The sequence below is a fragment of the Diadema antillarum genome, unplaced genomic scaffold, assembly GCF_040938485.1.
Source record: "Diadema antillarum isolate AM-2024a unplaced genomic scaffold, OU_Dant_1.0 seq00001234_RagTag, whole genome shotgun sequence".
Lineage (NCBI taxonomy): Eukaryota > Metazoa > Echinodermata > Echinoidea > Diadematoida > Diadematidae > Diadema > Diadema antillarum.
The window spans coordinates 922,423-941,188 of record NW_027272022.1 but is presented as its reverse complement, the minus strand read 5'-3'; the positions used below and the strand labels follow the sequence as shown (position 1 = coordinate 941,188).

The window sequence follows — 18,766 nt, the reverse complement described above, 5'->3', positions numbered from 1 at the left end:
GGTCAATTTATAATAAGCCAATCACGTCTGACGTCCTTTACTCAGAAACGAAACTTGTACACAGGTAATATTAATATTTATGTAACTATCTCACATGACGTGGGGTTAATTTTGGCATGCGCCATAATCCTTCCAATAATGCGATATCGATACCGATAACGATAGCAAAGGATCCTATCCTCTTGTACTCAGCTATCACCCCTTTCCCAACTCGCTGTTTTGTCTCTCAATTCGATACCGTACATTCTGGAAAATCAGTAGCTTGTTTCTTTTAAAAAAATCCAAATCACCATCAATATTTGCTTCTAGCATGAGGTTCAATGTCATCTGTGCTTATCAATTTCTCTGTCTGGTTCTACTGGCGAGTAGAATTTCGACAGCAGCCAAGATTTTAATGACAACGGGCTCCAACTCCGGTAGCCATTTTTCCGTTTTGGCGAAGGTTGCGACGGCCCTTGTCGAAAGGGGGCACACGGTTACGGCGTTGATCAGCGATGCCTACGCCGATAAGGCAAAAGAACCCAAGTACGCCGAATTCGAATTCGACATCTTTCATGAAAGCGACATCGATTTGTCACGACAATGGCCGGCCATGTACGCTAATTACCTCATATCGAAGAAAGTTTCTTTCTCTGCCAATTTGTTCAAGTGGAAGCCACCGGCAGTGACCTCGCTTCTCAGAAACTGCAAGGATATGATCGACCACTTCGTCGGGAAAACGGTCCAGTACGATCTCTTCATGCTCGATGGCCACAGTCCTTGCTCTGTGTTCCTTGCTGGTCGGCTCAACATCCCGTACGTCATCCTTATCCCCAGCGGTATCAAACCCTCCCTAGCAAGACGACATGGCATCCCCGATACGTCCACTTACTACCCCGAGATGTCCACAGGTCTTTCTCACCGTATGAGCTTCTTCCAGCGGGTTTCAAATACTATAACCGCGTTGTGTGAAGACGCGGTTGTCTTTTTCGAGTACGATATGTTAAGCTTCATTCTCAGTTTCCAGTTCAATGTCGAAACACCGATTCGGACTCTGCTGGCGGATGCACAACTTGTGCTGGTCAACTCGGATTTTGCGGTGGATTTTCCCTTCCCGCTGCAGCCCAACGTGGTGACGGTCGGTGGGCTGACTACCCGGCCCAGTCAACCACTTACTCTGGTGAGTCTTGCACAGATCGTCCTTTCTAAAACTGCAGAAATGATAACAAAAATACGACTGATCAAAATAATGATAATAAAAACTACAATTATGACATCAATGTGGTCTTATCTATCCAGGGTAACGTTTTCAGTCTACGTATACTGCTCTCCAAGATGGCCCTATAATATTATAATCTTGAATAAAAAATGCGATACAAAATGTTGGTCAGCTGTTAGTACTTAGCAATACACACTTTGTATCTACACATCTCTGAACACTGTGGAGAAATCATGAATTCAACGCCTTTCCCTGAGGAATAGTTGTACATTTGACATTAAATTTGGTTTTGAACTTTAACTTGAATATTTTTTAATGCCCATATGACATGACATCATCGAACTCTAAAATTGCAAACAATAAGAAAAAATATAAGCAAGAGAGTATAGTAGCCGTACAGTAAGCGCATAATTTTGTGAGACCACACGGTTGAAAACTGACAAGGCGCTAAAGTAGAGAAAATGTGGGAGAAAGAAAAGCAAAAACGATGACCATCAACTTCTTGCCGGACCACGCTGTGTATTATGTTTTAAATTGTGGACTGACTAATGATTGAAGTTATATAACTCATTCGACATGATACGGACATGAAATAAATATACCTTCTACACTTAAGAATGTAGGCCCTAATTTAATGGTTATATCAATTTAAAATCACTATTTGGTTTACCCATTATCAAAATAGAAAAAAGAAAACACGACAAAACGCCCCCTTTAAAGTCAAAGTAAAACTGTAACAAAAGCCAACGCAAATCCGCGGTTGCCCTTGGCGCACTATGTGCATAGTGAAGAAGCTAGCTTTTACCTCACTGGCCAAGCTTCACCACCAGATGGCAGCAAAATGAAGCTGAAATCTAGGCCAAAGTGTGTGATGTAGGATGCTCATATGAGAGAATCAAAGTGACCATTCAACCTTTCAGTAACTGTGAAATTTAACACATGATGTTGGATTTACCATTGCTGAAATGGTAGTTTGAGTGCTAAATTCAACGTTTGAGTGTTAAATCTAACATTTAACTAAAGGTTGAAGGAATGACAACATTTTGGAATATGGTTGCTTTACCATTTTGCTTTTGTGCGTGTGTGTGTGTGTGTGTGCCATGGTAATATAATGAAATAAAAAAATAGTTTGAGAAGTATTCCAATTCTTTCTAAATCAACAACAGAAAAAAAGATAATGTGCGGTTTCATAAGCATGATAGGTATGTGACCACATAAGGATGAATTCTTAGCTTTGTCTGGCACTGCCCTGAAGACATACTTCAACAATGTCACGGTCATGCACCGACCGATTTCGCGGGAGGACACTGCCCTCCAGCAAACCAAGACTCTCACTTCACGAGTCAAAATGATTCATCCTCTCCCTGCGCCATTGCTGTAACCAAAAATCTGGTGTCCTGGATAAATGCATTTTATTTCGTTTCTTGGGTTTCTGTTTTCCCTCACACTCACTATGCAATTCATCTACATAGTATTCGTAAAGCCATTCATTTTATTGTCGTATTCTTCGAGAACAAAATAATGGCTAATACGGCTTTACAGTTCCTTTTCCGAAGTTACAGAAATACCAGAGTCAGACCCAGAGATTCGAACTCACAGAGGTATATAGTCCGGGGGTATACTCCGGGGTAGTTGAATCCTGTGGGAATTTTTGCTGCAAGACTTATCACTTTGGTTCTGGCAAGTGTTGATTTGTGTTTGTGTCTGATACGAGAGAGTTTACGTAGAAGTGGCACTAAAGTCATGAAATCTGCATAAATCACCGAAAAAAATTGAGAAAAACTCTTCTTCTTCTTTTTGTCATTATCATTATTATCATTGTTATTATTGTTATTATTATTATCATCATCATTATCATCATCATTATTTGTCTGGTAATTCAACAAGAAATACAAGCAGACATAAAATACAAATAGAAAATCATAATTGTTATTACATGATATAAAGATTGTGGTGATTCTAATTTAGGATAGGTGCATACCGCTGTTTGCCAGGGGAGGGAAATGCAAACTTTTAAAATCACCGAGGCTCGAGGCCTTCCTCCCCGGCCAGTGCATGCGCCCAGAATCAGCTATATCAATGTAAAACAGTTACAACAGTTATCTTAGAGAGAAACAAGGACCGAAAGTCTTCCAAAATATTTTCTGTCGCCAATCTGAGAGTTACATTGTAGTTTTGAATATAGGAATCTCTATGCTTTTGAATGGCTTGATAATCATCATACGCACAGCAAAGAACTCCCATATGGGCTTTTTTTTTTCTATACTGTATTTCAAAAATGAGCGACAACGAATCATTAAGATTGTATTATAAAAGATAGCAGTACTAAACCAAAAAACAAAACAAAAAATGAGGGTGAAATGCGTCACAGATTTCCATGAACAGGCCAACAAACTCGAACTATTGTTCTATGGCACAGGCACGTGCATTCATTAGTGAATGTTTGTTGGCGTGCGAGATGTGTCATGCGCATTTTGTGCAATTGAAATTATTTGTCTAATCCATTAACTGGATCTAGCGTCCATGTCGAGTCGAGTCCTGACAAAGTGTATACTCTCTTATCATTATTCTCTTTTATCTTTTATATAACGCCTAAAGAGATCCTTGTCATTTGATTGGTTGTTTGGCATTGATCATTCGGCCCATATCATTATGATGTCATCATCTGTGCAATCGTGGCTCCATTTACCGCGCAATTTTGGATCCATACGATTTGCTCCATTGCACGCTCGCTGAGAGCCTGGCACACTGCGCGTGTTTAACGCGTTTGCCTTTGTGTGTATGCGACAGCGCGCTAGCGTAACGCGCATTTCATCTGTCATGAATGTTTATGAGTGCAATGGACAGAATATTTCATGAAATATTCTGTCCATTGCACTCATAAACATTCATTATCTATATTGGATGCACTTGAGTGGTATATCAGATATATTGCATTCATCAACATGAATATTGCACGAGTCGAAGACGAGTGCAATATTCATGTTGATGAATGCAATATATCTGATATACCACGAAAGAAATCCATTATTATTATTATCATTATTATTATACATACAAACCACTTTCCACGACAACACCACATTCAATTTCCAAAAAAAAAAACAATGAAAAAAGGTTTCACTCGTCATTACACTATTGTTTACAAAATCTAACTTTTCAACTTGTATACGGACGTGTATCTGAGCACAGTACAGTACAGTACAGTACATGCATATCAGCGAGCGACTGCCGCAGACAGCACAGACGATTTACGTGTACTCCTATGGCATTTCTCAACCTCTTCGCGCATTTCTCAACCTCATCGCGCATTTCTCAACCTAATCGCGCAATGCCACTGCACTTTGCTTTCTTTGCAAGCGATACTGCGCGCGCGTAGAAACATTTGAGTGCGATATTGACAGCAGAGTACAATATTGTACTCTTTTTCTCCATTGATACGGGTAATGTAAAATGCATAGGACAGGTATTATGCTAACAATATTGTATGTCATTAAGCAAACCCCTTGCAGGAATATTGATACATGGTTTTATTGTATCGAAAAAGTGGCTTGTATGTATAATAATTGTGTGTATCATTATCACATCTATGCACCGCTGTACCTTCTCCCCCTCATTCATCCCTCCCTCTCTCTTTATCGCCACTTAGTGAATGGTGACCAAGGGCGTAGCGAGGGGGGGTGTTTTGGGTGTTCAAACACCCCCCTTTGCCAAAATGGGGGTGTTTGAGGTGTTCAAACACCTCCCTTGGGCAAAAGGGAGGTGTTTGAGCTGTTCAACACCCCTCTTCAACAATGTTTAGATGTTCAAAAATGAAACAAAAGCTATCTTTACCGCTTTTATTTCCGTTTTGAATTCCGCCTTTCCTTTCTTTTGTGTTCATTTTCTTTCTCTCTCTCTCTCTCTTCCCTGCTTTGCTTTCTGGCCGAATCGCGAAGATACATTGCGCATAATGTTCACCGTTTACCGGTATTATACCGTACGCGGTACCGTAAATTGCGTATGATGCATAATATTATGTGTGTGCAATGCATGCTATACCGATTCTGTGACGCGCTTTGTGTATTATCGAAGCATCGACGTTTCTACTTCTTCTCTTCTTTCTTTTCCTCACCTTTTTGTCTTTTTTTACTCCTTTTTACTTCATGTTTTTTCTTTTTCTCTTTCTTTTTTGCGTTTTGGGGGCGACCACACCCATCGTCCCCCTGGCTACACGGGTGTGGTCTGGGTCAGGTTCTCCCATTTGTTTATACACAAAATGCGTCGGTTACTTATCCAATGCTTTTTGCGCCCGTGTCCATACGCATGGCAGGCGTTACACCAAAAACGGCGATCTATCCGGTCTTCCCCTCTCCATTATCTTTTGTAAAAGTAATTCATGAAATTGGGGTCTTAAGTCTTAACTATACTGATGCTTCATACATTAACTAGTAGTAATATTGGTTATACGAGCACAATTTCGCCGGCGGAGGGGAGGGGAGCTGAACCTTTCGACTTTTTGCCAGATTATCAACTTCCTTATTTTCCCAAAATAAAGTGAGAAAAAACGCTACACAATGCAGTGCCTCAAATTTTGATTTTTTGTTCTTAATGATTGAAGTTAATTTAAGCTAATTTGTGTGTGTGTGTGTGGGGGGGGGGATCCAGACTATTAACACTAATATTAAAAAAAAGCCTTTAGCTGCCACTTCCATTTCCGGAAAGTGAATAATTTTTATTCCTCCAAAGTTAAGCTACTAGTACTCTGTCTCATGATTTGACCACAAATTTTGAAGATAAAATGATATGCAACAATTTGAATGGGTTTTGATAATATAATTATTAGACCCATTCATATCCGGGTTTTTTTCTTTTCTTCCTTTTTTTTTTTTTTTTTTTTTGGCGAAGGGGCACAAAACTAAACGTTCCTAATTTTTCCACGATCGACACTCCTAATAGCCCTGTCATGACGTGCCAGTATCAGCAGACCTAAGTTAGTTCTGTTCTGTAGTGTCTGGTGTGGGAATATTTTATTCGCAAACGCAGTGCATCTGTGCAAGACGAAAATGGGAAGTTGTTGCAATGAAAGATTTTTTGTAATGATTCAACTAGGTATCGACTAAGATTTTACACTTGATGTCTAAAATCATTTAATATCAAATTATTTGCATTTAATGCCCCTTTTTGAACACCTTCAATATTACTGGGGGATGCATGTATATGTTCTTGAGGGACGCACATTGCACCGTGCATTGCCCCCCCCCCCACAAACACACACCATGGGCGTAAATCCCGGGGGGATGGGGGGGATATATCCCCCCCCCCCCTGAAATGGAGGAGGTGGGATAGCCTGTACAATCATTCCCCCCCCCCCCCCTGAAATTTGAGGGAAAAAATGGAGGAAGCAGAAATGTGATTGCATCAATTTTGGCATATTGCATGACGTTCGTACGCCCGCCTCCAGACAGGTAACAGAGCTGAATAGTCTTGTAGGATAATGTATACATAATTTTCTCAAGCGCTCGCTCGCTTCGCTCGCTCGCAAAGACAGTAATATCGACATAAGGTATGACCCATGCAGACGTTGACAACGTCAAATTATAGTATAGGCCTATACATTGTAAACATGTAAATCCAAAATTTCACCAAAAGTGTGCACCAGATCGCTTAATTTCAGGTCTGAAAATGCAAAATCTTCCTCGTCTGAGAGGGGGGTATCCCCCTCCCACACCCTCCCCCCATTCGGTCGCTCCGCTCCCTCGCACAGATATTCCAACTCCAAGTCCCTCCCCCACCCACCATCATTACATAGCAGAACGATGCCTCTGGGATGATTGCTTTATTGACTTAAATCGAGGAAATAGAAAAATACAATACATACAGGAAGATAATACCGGTACGTTATTACATACAAAGAAATGGAGATCCATATTACCATTTCATTGAATATATTTGGGCATTATTCAGGGCTATGCTACGTTTTTAAAGGGAGGGGGGGGGGGGGTCAAAATCACCTGTCAGTCAAGAAGAAAGAAAATCAAAAGATAAGAGAAACAACATCAAAAACTCCTCGTTCTTTCAAGGTCTGATTTTCCGCCAAAAGTCGGCTGACAAGCAAAAGAAAAAACAAACAAACAAAAACAAAAAGTCGTCATATTTTTGCTGCCACTTCCCTCATACTTTATAATTTCATGCAAAACAGTGGTACATTCTATCCCTGTTAAGTGTGTGTGTGTGTGGGGGGGGGGGGGTGGGGCGCCAAGCTTCCCCCCCCCCCATCCGCTCGTAAAAAAAGAATAGAAAACTTACCAAAATGGTAATTCAAGGGTTACTAAACTGCTTTTGAAATCGACATGAAAGGGGGATCAAGAAATAAGATATTTTTCTAAGATTTCTTTTAACCACAATTAAAGAGGTATATAACGTGAAACATTGTGCAGAAAGTCCGGAGCCGACAAAATATTGCGATTCAGCATGATTCCTGGTTGGCATTCTGAATATAAGCAGGATGTGCGCAGTGTACTCAGAACATTCGAACGGCAAAAAGAGTCGCTGTAACGTTGCGCAATGTGATGTAGAATGTACACCTTTGTACCTTAATACGCTTCGTATATATCAAAGCTAGATCATTAATGATTTTGCAGTGTTGCTTTACATACTAGTCTATATCAAAATGCCTTGCATTGCCAATAATAAGACTTGACCTGGGCTATTTCCTAACTTTTTCATGTATATAAAACACACACACACACAAACACAAACAATAATATTAGAGGATGTTCTAAAGTGCAGATTTTGGATATCCTTCCCCCATTTGGTCACTTCGACGTCCCCTCGCTGGTCATACCTCCCCAAATATTATGAACATAAACCGACACCATTGACTACCCGTGGCGGATCCGCCCCCCCCTCAATTTCCAAAGCGTAAAAATATAGCTACAAAAGGCAGTTTTTGGACTGCAAAATGTCAAAATTTTCAAGCTCACTCGGTCCGCTCGATCGCATTTAATCGCTATGCCATTCTCCTGATGTTGCTGCCAGTAATTGCCAGCAGTTGCGCCCGGTGCGCCCCCCTTATTATAAAGTATAGCTACAAACGGCAGTTTTGAGACTGAAAAATGTCAAAATTTTCAAGCTCACTCGCTCCGCTCGCTCACATTTAGTTGTTATGCTATTCTCCTGATGTCACTGCCAGTTATTGACAGCAGTTGCGCCCGTTGCACCCCCCTTAATTTCCAAAGCCAAAAAAGTATAGCTACAAACGGCAGATTTGGGACTGTAAAATATCAAAATTTTCAAGCTCACTCGCATTTAATCGCTATGCCATTCTCCTGATGTTGGTACCAGTAATTGCCAGCAGTTGCGCCCGGTGCGCCCCCCCCCCCCCCCTTAATTTCCAAAGTGAAAAAATACAGCTACACAAACGGCAGTTTTGGGACTGTAAAATGTCAAAATTTGCAGGCTCACTCGCTGCGCCCGCTCGCATATTATAACCTTTATGTTATTCTCCTAATGTTGCTGCCAGTAATTGCCAGCAGTTGCACCCGGTGCCCCCCCCCCCTTAATTTCCAAAGCGAAAAAATATAGCTACAACCGGCAGTTTTGGGACTTGGGGTGTAAAATGTCAAAATTTTCAAGCTCGCTCGCTTCGCTCGCTCACATAATAATCGCTATGTCATTCTCCTGATGTCGCTGCCAGTAATTGCCAGCAGTTGCGTCCGGTGCGCCCCCTAATTTCCAGAGCGAAAAAATATAGCTACACAAACGGCAGTTTTGGGACAGTAAAATGTCAAAATTTTCATGCTCGCTCGCTCCGCTCGCTCGCATTAATCGTGATGCCATTCTCCCGATGTTGCTGCCAGTAATTGCCAGCAGTTGCGCCAGGTGCGCCCCATTAATTTCCAAAGCGAAAAAATATCGCTCTAACCGGCAGTTTGGGGACTGTAAAATGTCAAAATTTTCAAGCTCGTTCGCTTCGCTCGCTCGCATATAATCGTTTTGTCATTCTCCTGATGTCGTTGCCAGTAAATGCCAGCAGTTGCGTCCGGTGCGCCCACTTAATTTCCAAAGCGAAAAAATATAGCTACAAACGGCAGTTTGGGGACTGTAAAATGTCAACATTTTCAAGCTCGCTCTCTCCGCTCTCTCGCATTCATTTTAATTGTTATGCAATTCTCCTGATGTTGCTGCCAGTAATTTGGATAATGGCCTGCGACCAATAGCCTTTTCCCATCATACCCACTATGAGAACGGAAGATGCCGATAAAATATACACCACCATGAGAATGGGGAAACAATACACTAGAACCTGGGGGCGTTTCATGAAGGAACTTGTCGGATAGAATGTCCGACAAGTCAATTATATTCGACAAGTTCAGAGAAATCAGCCAATCAGACTTAAGAATTTCTCAAAACTTGTCGGATACAATTGACTTGTCAGATATTTTATCGGACAAGTTCCTTCATGAAATGCCCCTCTGTTCTCAGTATACAAAATTCCAATTTTTTATCGCTCGTAAAATCTAGGAACAAGATGGTTTCCAGTAGCGTGATCTGCCATGCCTGAATATCATAATACTTGGGTAACTATATTCGAATGCGGCATGAAGACGTACTTAATAAAAATCAATTATTGTATTTTCATGACGAATCTACGTTTTAAAGAAAATAAAGTTTCTTGTCGGTCGCTCGCTCGCAGAATGGTTACGGACGGCAAGCGAAGTGCCCAAACAGTCATATTCGGCTGATAGCTTGCGGCTGATAGCTTAGGTGATGGAATTATCTTATAGGCTTATAGTGAATTTTGGTGACGAAATCACACTTCTATACCGTGAAAAAAGAGAAGTAAAGTTAATGAAATTTCAGATGAGATCATTACGAACACAATACAATACAATACAATACAATACAATACAATACAATAATAATAACGATAATGATTGATGATAATAATAATTATAATTAAAATGATTATGATGATAATAATAATGATAATAATAATGATAATAATAATAATAAACAGAATGACAGAAATAGTTAAGATAGATATGAAATAATTAAATCTGACATTTCCTTTTCCTTGTTTCCTGTTAATGTCACTTTCATATATTTGCATGTTTTATTTTTAGGTCTACATATCTCTGTATCTTCTGAATATGTAATTTCCATTGAGTTACATGTAAAGAGAACAAATTCCCATATGGACAATAAACGATTAAGTGATTGAATTCACATTATTATCATAATTGTTATTGTCATTATTATTATCGTTATTATTACCATTTTTCATGTTTATCGGCAAAACTCCTTTGAGCTTCTTCCCGCTTCCCACCCCCTCTCTCCACCATACTTCCAAAGCGTTCCCACTTCTCCTGTCAATCAATTATTTTCAGTTAAAATAAAGAATAGATCTAATCTTAAACACCCCCCTCTAAAAAATCCTGGCTACGCCTATGATGGTGACTTGTAGGACTATATTATGTTCTTACAATGTCGTATTTTTAGACAATAATTTCTGAGGCCATTGTAACGATTGTCCTCCTCAAGCGTTTGCTTATGATGATAGTCTCCTGAATTTCTGTACATCAAGAATTGCTTAATATGTCTTTGAACAACAGATATACGGGAACCTATGTTGGCATAATAGCATGCATAAAGTAATTTGTTTGTTTTCATTTTGCAATGTGTCAGAAAAAAAATGTTAGATACTTGAATTAATCATTTATTTGTTTTAGCTGGCAGATTCAAATTATACTGTGCTCAATCAGTTCATTAAATTGACTTTGTATTTCATTTATGTATGAAAAAGAAATTCAGAAATCAAATCAAAATCAAATCAAATCAAATCTACGTCCAGTATTATACAAAAAGTACACAAGAGAGCCTATAACCATGAGCTGCTAGCAGAAACAAACAAACAAACAAACAAACGAACAAACTTACATTAATATTTTTGTGGAGGAGGAGGTAACGTATAACCATATCGAAACCATACCTGACGTGACCGATTATAGGTTTTGCAGTCATTTTCATACCATCATGAAGTTCATCTCAAATTCACTTTGGATTATTAATTTTCGCACTTCGGCAATAGAATTTAGCATCTACATCATTCAAATTAAACTTCAAGTCGAGAGCTTTCAAATTAGGAGATGCGGAGATGCGTCTTTTTGAGCAGTCAGTGCGATTGACTGGGCAATTTATTATGTGAAACACAAGAATTAATCATTGAAATTCATGAATTTCTTGCGTCGAGATGTTTTCATTGCAACTGATTGACAAATTGCCCTACATCGACGTAAATAAATAAGCACTGAATTGATCAGTGTTTGGTAGTAGCCATGATAAAAAATCATGGGCGTACATACTCGAGCAGGATTCGAACCTACGACCTCCTGATCACCGGACAGGCGTCATCTCCACTAGACCACCGAGCTTTCGCCCGAAAGCAAGTGGTGGTTCTAATCCTTATAGCATGCAGCGGGTACTGCTTTGTTATTCAAATTCATGAATTTCTTGCGTCGAGATGTTTTCATTGCAACTGATTGACAAATTGCCCTACATCGACGTAAATAAATAAGCACTGAATTGATCAGTGTTTGGTAGTAGCCATGATAAAAAATCATGGGCGTACATACTCGAGCAGGATTCGAACCTACGACCTCCTGATCACCGGACAGGCGTCATCTCCACTAGACCACCGAGCTTTCGCCCGAAAGCGAGTGTTGGTTCTAATCCTTATAGCATGCAGCGGGTACTGCTTTGTTATTCAAATTCATGAATTTCTTGCGTCGAGATGTTTTCATTGCAACTGATTGACAAATTGCCCTACATCGACGTAAATAAATAAGCACTGAATTGATCAGTGTTTGGTAGTAGCCATGATAAAAAATCATGGGCGTACATACTCGAGCAGGATTCGAACCTACAAGGTTCGCAAGAAATTCATGAATTTGAATAACAAAGCAGTACCCGCTGCATGCTATAAGGATTAGAACCAACACTCGCTTTCGGGCGAAAGCTCGGTGGTCTAGTGGAGATGACGCCTGTCCGGTGATCAGGAGGTCGTAGGTTCGAATCCTGCTCGAGTATGTACGCCCATGATTTTTTATCATGGCTACTACCAAACACTGATCAATTCAGTGCTTATTTATTTACGTCGATGTAGGGCAATTTGTCAATCAGTTGCAATGAAAACATCTCGACGCAAGAAATTCATGAATTTGAATAACAAAGCAGTACCCGCTGCATGCTATAAGGATTAGAACCAACACTCGCTTTCGGGCGAAAGCTCGGTGGTCTAGTGGAGATGACGCCTGTCCGGTGATCAGGAGGTCGTAGGTTCGAATCCTGCTCGAGTATGTACGCCCATGATTTTTTATCATGGCTACTACCAAACACTGATCAATTCAGTGCTTATTTATTTACGTCGATGTAGGGCAATTTGTCAATCAGTTGCAAAGAATTAATCAGTTTGAATAAAATGCAGTACCCGCTGCACGTTATTAAGGACTAGAACCAGCACTGTCTGTCAGGCGGAGGCTCGGTGCAGGTCCAATAAATACAACGCCTGTCCCGTGATCAGGAGATCATAGTTTCGAATCTTATCTGAGTATGTAGGCCCTATGAAGATATGCCCATGACTGAGTATGAATTTTTATCATGGCTATAAAAAGTGCTGCTCAATTCGGTACACATTAACGTCGATGTAAGGCAATTTGTCAATCAGTTGCAATAAAGACAACTCGACGCAAGAATTAATTCATTTCAATATGCAGAATTTCATTTAATTTATTTTGCATGTGTGACACATGATCATGGACTAATGTTTAGCGCTAGTGCAGCTTAATAGCTCAAGAGATGGCCTTCTCTTTCTATGGTGTGATCGCTATGTAAACGTCTACGCATGTCTGTGCCTGATGCTTGAGCTAGCCAGCGCGATAAATAAGTCTGCACAAATCATGAAGGTATGAGTGCCGCACTTTGATTCTTTCTGTCTAGATTGGGACACAATAGTATATGGTTTATGTTTTTGTATTTGGTTCCTTTTTTTTTTGCAACCATGTGCGTGCTTTGTGTAATTGAAAGACATTTTCCTTTTGGCCATGTTATGCGGACGTAGAAAATGCTGCCAATTTTCGGGATGAGATGACAGAAAGTCTATATTGGGGAACTGGAGACCTTGACCAGCGCTGGCCAGGAAGGGACATGCCATCTGATAAAAAATATTGTGAATAAGAAAATGATGAAACTGTTTGAACATGAACAAATTGATATTCGAATGAAGGTGATATTCTCGTCAGTCGCTCAGCGGCGGAGTAATTGTCCAACCGTCAAGGGCTGGTATACGGGATGATTGCCGAATGACAAATTAGAATGACATGCGGCTATAAATTGGAATTGCGCTCTCGACACTTTTCGTGATTATATTAAAAAGATGATTTATAAAATGAAATGCAATTCGCAAATGATTCGAAATGACGTGAAAAATACGTGATGATACAAGTTCATAATCATTGTTAGCATTGCTGATGAGAACTTAGTTTGTCGTAGCAGATATTATTATTGTTTTGTTGTACAATAGTTGCACCATTGCATAGTCCCTGACTACTCATCGCTATATGCGCATTATTCTGGTACCACCAAGGTGTCATGCCCTACTGTCTATATACGAAACTGAGTTTCATAATGAATCGAAAGTATGATAACCAGGAAGGTTGCCCGTGGCAACCATGCAGAAGCATATATCCATGCTTGGCCTTCCAAGAAAATAGAAATAAAATCAGAGTGGTTTAGGGCTTTTTACACTTGTAAAATTTTGCTTAGCCCCGGACCAACGGTGGGGCTAAGGGGGGGCCTTAGCCCCACCGTTGGTACGGGATTATCCTTAGCCCACTTTCTGTTTACACTCGTTTTTGCCAAAGTGGGCTAGCCCCACCGATAGTACGGTACTATCTGGCCCTGCAAAATAGCAGGGGTTAGCACCGCAATTGCGGTGCCAAGCAAGTGAGTGTAAACAGAACGAAAAAATAATCCTGGGCTAAGCGACGGAGACAAAGTCCGACCTCACTGACCAATCAGAAACGAGGTAATCAAGTGCTGCCGGTGCGTGCGTGTACGTGTACAGTACACAGCGTAATTATGAATATCCATGTGGTTTGGAAAGTCCGGGGCTAAGAAATACGAGTGTAAAAAGGTCAGTTTTCTCCTTAGCCCCGGACAAGAGATAGTACGGGACTAATTGGCGAGTGTAAAAAGCTGAAAAAATTGGTACGGGACTAACAATAGTCCTGGGTCAGAGAAAGTCCGGGGTTAAGAAACACAAGTGTAAAAAGCCCTTTAGATTTCGTTTTTTTTTAATCAAAATAAATTACTGCAGCTGCAGAGCAGGTGAAGACACCATAAATTCATCTGAAAGAGATATCCATGTATGTAAGAAAAAACAGACTTCTCTCATTATTCAACCCATCTACGAACCTCCATTTCCGTGCCTTGGTGCTATCCTGTTGTGGTAATCACTCTTTGTTGCTTGTATGTTTCATGAAAAAAAATATGACTTCTCCACGGTTGTAGTCCCATCGTGGTCATATGTCATTGTTTGATTGCTTGTTTGTTTTTGCTGCAGAATTACCAGAAGGCTCAGTACTGATAAATTCTTCGCTCAATTAGCAACACATTTTTTGAAGAAGATTTTTTTTTCACAAAATTTGCCAAGAAATTTTGATCGTGTGTAGATTTTAGGAATCTATCCAGTTTTATCTAAATTTTCGCCAATATTGTTTACAAAGTAAATTTCAAAGTTGCGTATTTGATGGGGACAAGATGAGACTTTATGCAGCAATATTATCCCACAAGGGCCTGATGGGTATATGGCTGTTGACAACTATGACGTCGAATCCAGTTTGTAATTATCAAAATGTGTATTAGCACAATCAGCTGCATCACAATGGTTGTGTAGGAACGTATACTTCCCCGTAATTTCAGTTCGGTCGATTTTAGATGAAAAAAAAGAAAAAAGGAGAAAATCTTAAGTTTCTGCGTATTTTCCTTTCTCAATTCAATTCTCAATTCAATCATAGTTTATTTCCAATCAACGAAAATCAAAAACATAGTACGAAGTATACATGTCATTAAATAATGTTGTTAAAGCGTTTGCAGAAGATTCATGTAATATACGAGACAAAATATAGAACAACATAATGTACAATAATTAGGAGGAACACTGTATAAATACTTCGTGGGCGAGCGGAAAATAAATTCGATTATGGAAAATAGTGATCCACTAAAAAGCAAAGCTTGTCGGACGTGGATCGCTAGATAAATAATGAGTAAATGATATACTATTCTATAACAATATACATGTAGTTATTTTGAATATGAAGGTGAAAACGTTTTTTTTTTTTCATATGAAGGTGAAAACCTAGGTCCTTCAATGAACACCATGACAACTTGATTGCGTGATTGCATTGCATAAATGCAATCAGACCTAACACCTCTGTTAAGGTTAATTGATCTACTCAATAGTTCAATGACCTTTAAGCATCCTGCGGGTAAGGAAAAATAAACTACCGCGGATCAACTTTTTAGTGGGCTTTTAAAAGCGATTTGACGCAATTTAACATATTTATTTCATGAAGGTGTTAATTTGTCTGATGAATAATTTCTTTTTTAAAGACAAAATAATAATATTTGACCTGCGTGAATGTAGTATGTTTAAATTTTTTGTTTCTGTCTCGGGTTGTGTTGTCGTAAAGGCATATGGAAGAGTGCATGAAACCCTATAATAGAGAAACTATTGAGATGTCATGAAGGTGTTAATTTTCTGATAAAATTTCTCTTTCAACTCTTTCAAAGAAAAAAATAATATTTGACCAACGTGGATGTAGTATGTTTAAATATCAAATGTTTCAGTCTGAGGTTGTGTTGTCGTAAAGGCATATGGAAGTGTCCATGACACCTTGAAAAAGAGAGACTATTGGAATGTCATGGAGGAATTAATTTCTGATGAAGTTTCTCTTTCAAAGAAAAAAAATATTTGACCTACGTGAATGAAGTATGTTTGAATATTTTGTTTCTGTCTCAGGTTGTGTTGTCGTAAAGACATATAGAAGTGTGTATGAAACCCTGTAATAGAGAGACCATTTGAATGTCATGAAGGTATTAATTTTCTGATAAAGTTTCAAGTTTAAAGAAAAAACAATATTTTACCAACGTGAATGTAGTATGTTTGAATATTTCATATACAATACAATTACAATGACATTATGAAATCACTGATATCCAGAGAGCTGCATTGTCTTTACAGCTTTCTAACTCGGTTTATTACTTCTGTCAGGAGTGGGAGGAGCTCGTCCAGTCAGCGGGAAAAGACGGCGTCGTCCTTTTCACGCTCGGCACCTACTCGGCCTCAATCTTAACGCCCGAGACGATGGAGAAATTTGTCCGCGCATTTGCCGCCCTCCCGCAACTCGTCGTCTGGCAGATGCAGGACGAACCGCCCGCCTCGCTTCAGCTTTCCGATAACATCCGAATCGTCTCCTGGATGCCACAAAATGATCTCCTAGGTGAGGAATAATTTCAAGGGAATTCACGCCTAGCATTTTCGAAAAAAGGCAGATCATTGTTTGTTTTTTTTCATTTGTATTTTCTACTGCTTTTTATCGGGGGTGGATTGTAAAACATTTCAAGTGGTTTTATAACTATCTCCAGTAATAAATGCTTACCTGTATGAGGGCCTAAGCCCCGACGTTGGAGAATAAGGGACCTATTCAAAGTAAAGGCATGTTGACTTGCGTTGAGTTATGATACTTTCATCGCTTCTGTGGAAAAAGAATTATATATGTGCCAAGTATCCAAACAAAAATTCTCCTATTTTTCTTCAGATTACCACCATAAAAGAAACAAGATAAAAATTGGGGAAAAAAGTTCGACAAAAATGGCCTACATAGTACACTGTTAAAAAAGATGTTTAGCTTCTAAACACCTAACTAAACACCTTTCTGTAACAGATTTAAAACACTGCGGCGCGCTTTTATGGGACGGGTTTAAGAGCTAAACATTATGCCGTGCTTATTTTCATCACGCCTTGGGTGTTCATAATACGTACATGTTCGCGTTTTACACGGTTCTGATGTTTAAGAATTAAATGCCTGCTCTATGTATAGGCTAAACACCAAACGTTTACATCATAATCACAAACACCACAAAGTCATAAAATCACCCACAATGTTTAAGATCTAAACACTAAAAAAAAAACATGTTTAAAACGTAAACACTGAGATTCGTTTATATTCGCTGTGACAGAATAAGTACGCTGCGACAGGTTTATATGCCATTTTTGTGTTGTTAGAACATGGTTCTGATTTTCAGAATGATCTCAAAACTGCACACATAATCACATGTGACATGTTTACACATCATTCATGCTAATTTCCAAGTGTTTATATGAGACATGTTTACAAATCATACATATTAATTTCCAAGTGTTTATTAAAGCAAATTGGATTTATTCCACTTCTGCACGGACTGAGATAAACACATGACAGTTTATAAAAATTTACCCGGTATGTACCAAATCAGCACACTTACAATGCATGATACCAGTGAAAACCTGCACTATAACTTTCACAAACATGTGGCTACAAGAGTCAGAGGCAATTCCCTGAATGCAAGTTATCAAGAAATCAGTCAAAGTTTGTGCAACATCTGACAAAATAAGTTAAAAACCATTGAATATTAACCATGCTTTGCAATATGGCATTCTACGGAGTTAAAATACAAGAGACCCTGGAGACATACTAGGTGTTACAAAAAAACATTTCCCACTTTTGATCCGTAATAGTTCAAAAAACTATACATTAGAGGCAATTTTAAAATGAAAGCATGATTCAGTTTCATTAAATTAAACATTGGTTTTTTCAGTTAGGTTTCAGATTTTGCTCTATTTTCAACACTCTGTACAAAACTTTAACTGTGCACAGAAGTCAATTGGCGTGTATGGGAGTGTGTAGTTGACACCCAGACAATGGTCCTGGACAATGACCAGGATTTGAATGCCCATTATTTATTATCATTTATCTATACAGCTTAGTCTTTATTCATTCTAAAATGGAGTGTATATGCAAGCACGTGGAAACATGTGCTTACTTTTTTCATGTGCATGCATTTCACCCTTTGCCATGAATTCAGACTAGCAGTGATGAATTCAAACTAGCAGTGCCCATGGCAATCCATCATGAATAATTAATAAAGCATTCATGTGCCTTGGAGCAGAGCTCTGAACAGGTGGTATCCATGTCAATAGTTCAGGGTCATTGTAAGTACACACTCACATACACACCATTGGTTCCTGTGTAAAGTTCAGGTTTTGTATAAACAGAGGGTTAAAATTTGACCAAAATCTGGAACCTAACTTTGAAATTAATCATGGATTTCATGAAGCTGATATAGGTTTTCATATTCAAATCACCTTCAACTAAATTGTACACTATTCAGCTATTACTCATTTCAATAACAGTTTTATCTGATACATAATTTTAGAACTATTAAGCATCAAAAGTGGGAAATGTTTTTTGGAACACCTAGTAGGTC

The 18,766-nt window shown here is 39.2% G+C and overlaps 1 protein-coding gene across 1 annotated transcript in view; it reads left to right on the top strand.

Annotated features, from left to right (window-relative positions):
- The first annotated feature begins 316 nt into the window (after nt 1-316).
- Nucleotides 317-18,766, top strand: part of LOC139745093 (UDP-glucuronosyltransferase 2C1-like) — a 37,432-nt gene continuing 18,982 nt past the window's right edge. Inside the window, exons 1-2 of the mRNA XM_071655513.1 lie at nt 317-1,159; nt 16,512-16,740. Coding sequence (XP_071511614.1) covers nt 395-1,159; nt 16,512-16,740 — 994 coding nt within the window. The 5' untranslated portion in view covers nt 317-394. The remainder of the gene's footprint in view (nt 1,160-16,511; nt 16,741-18,766) is intronic.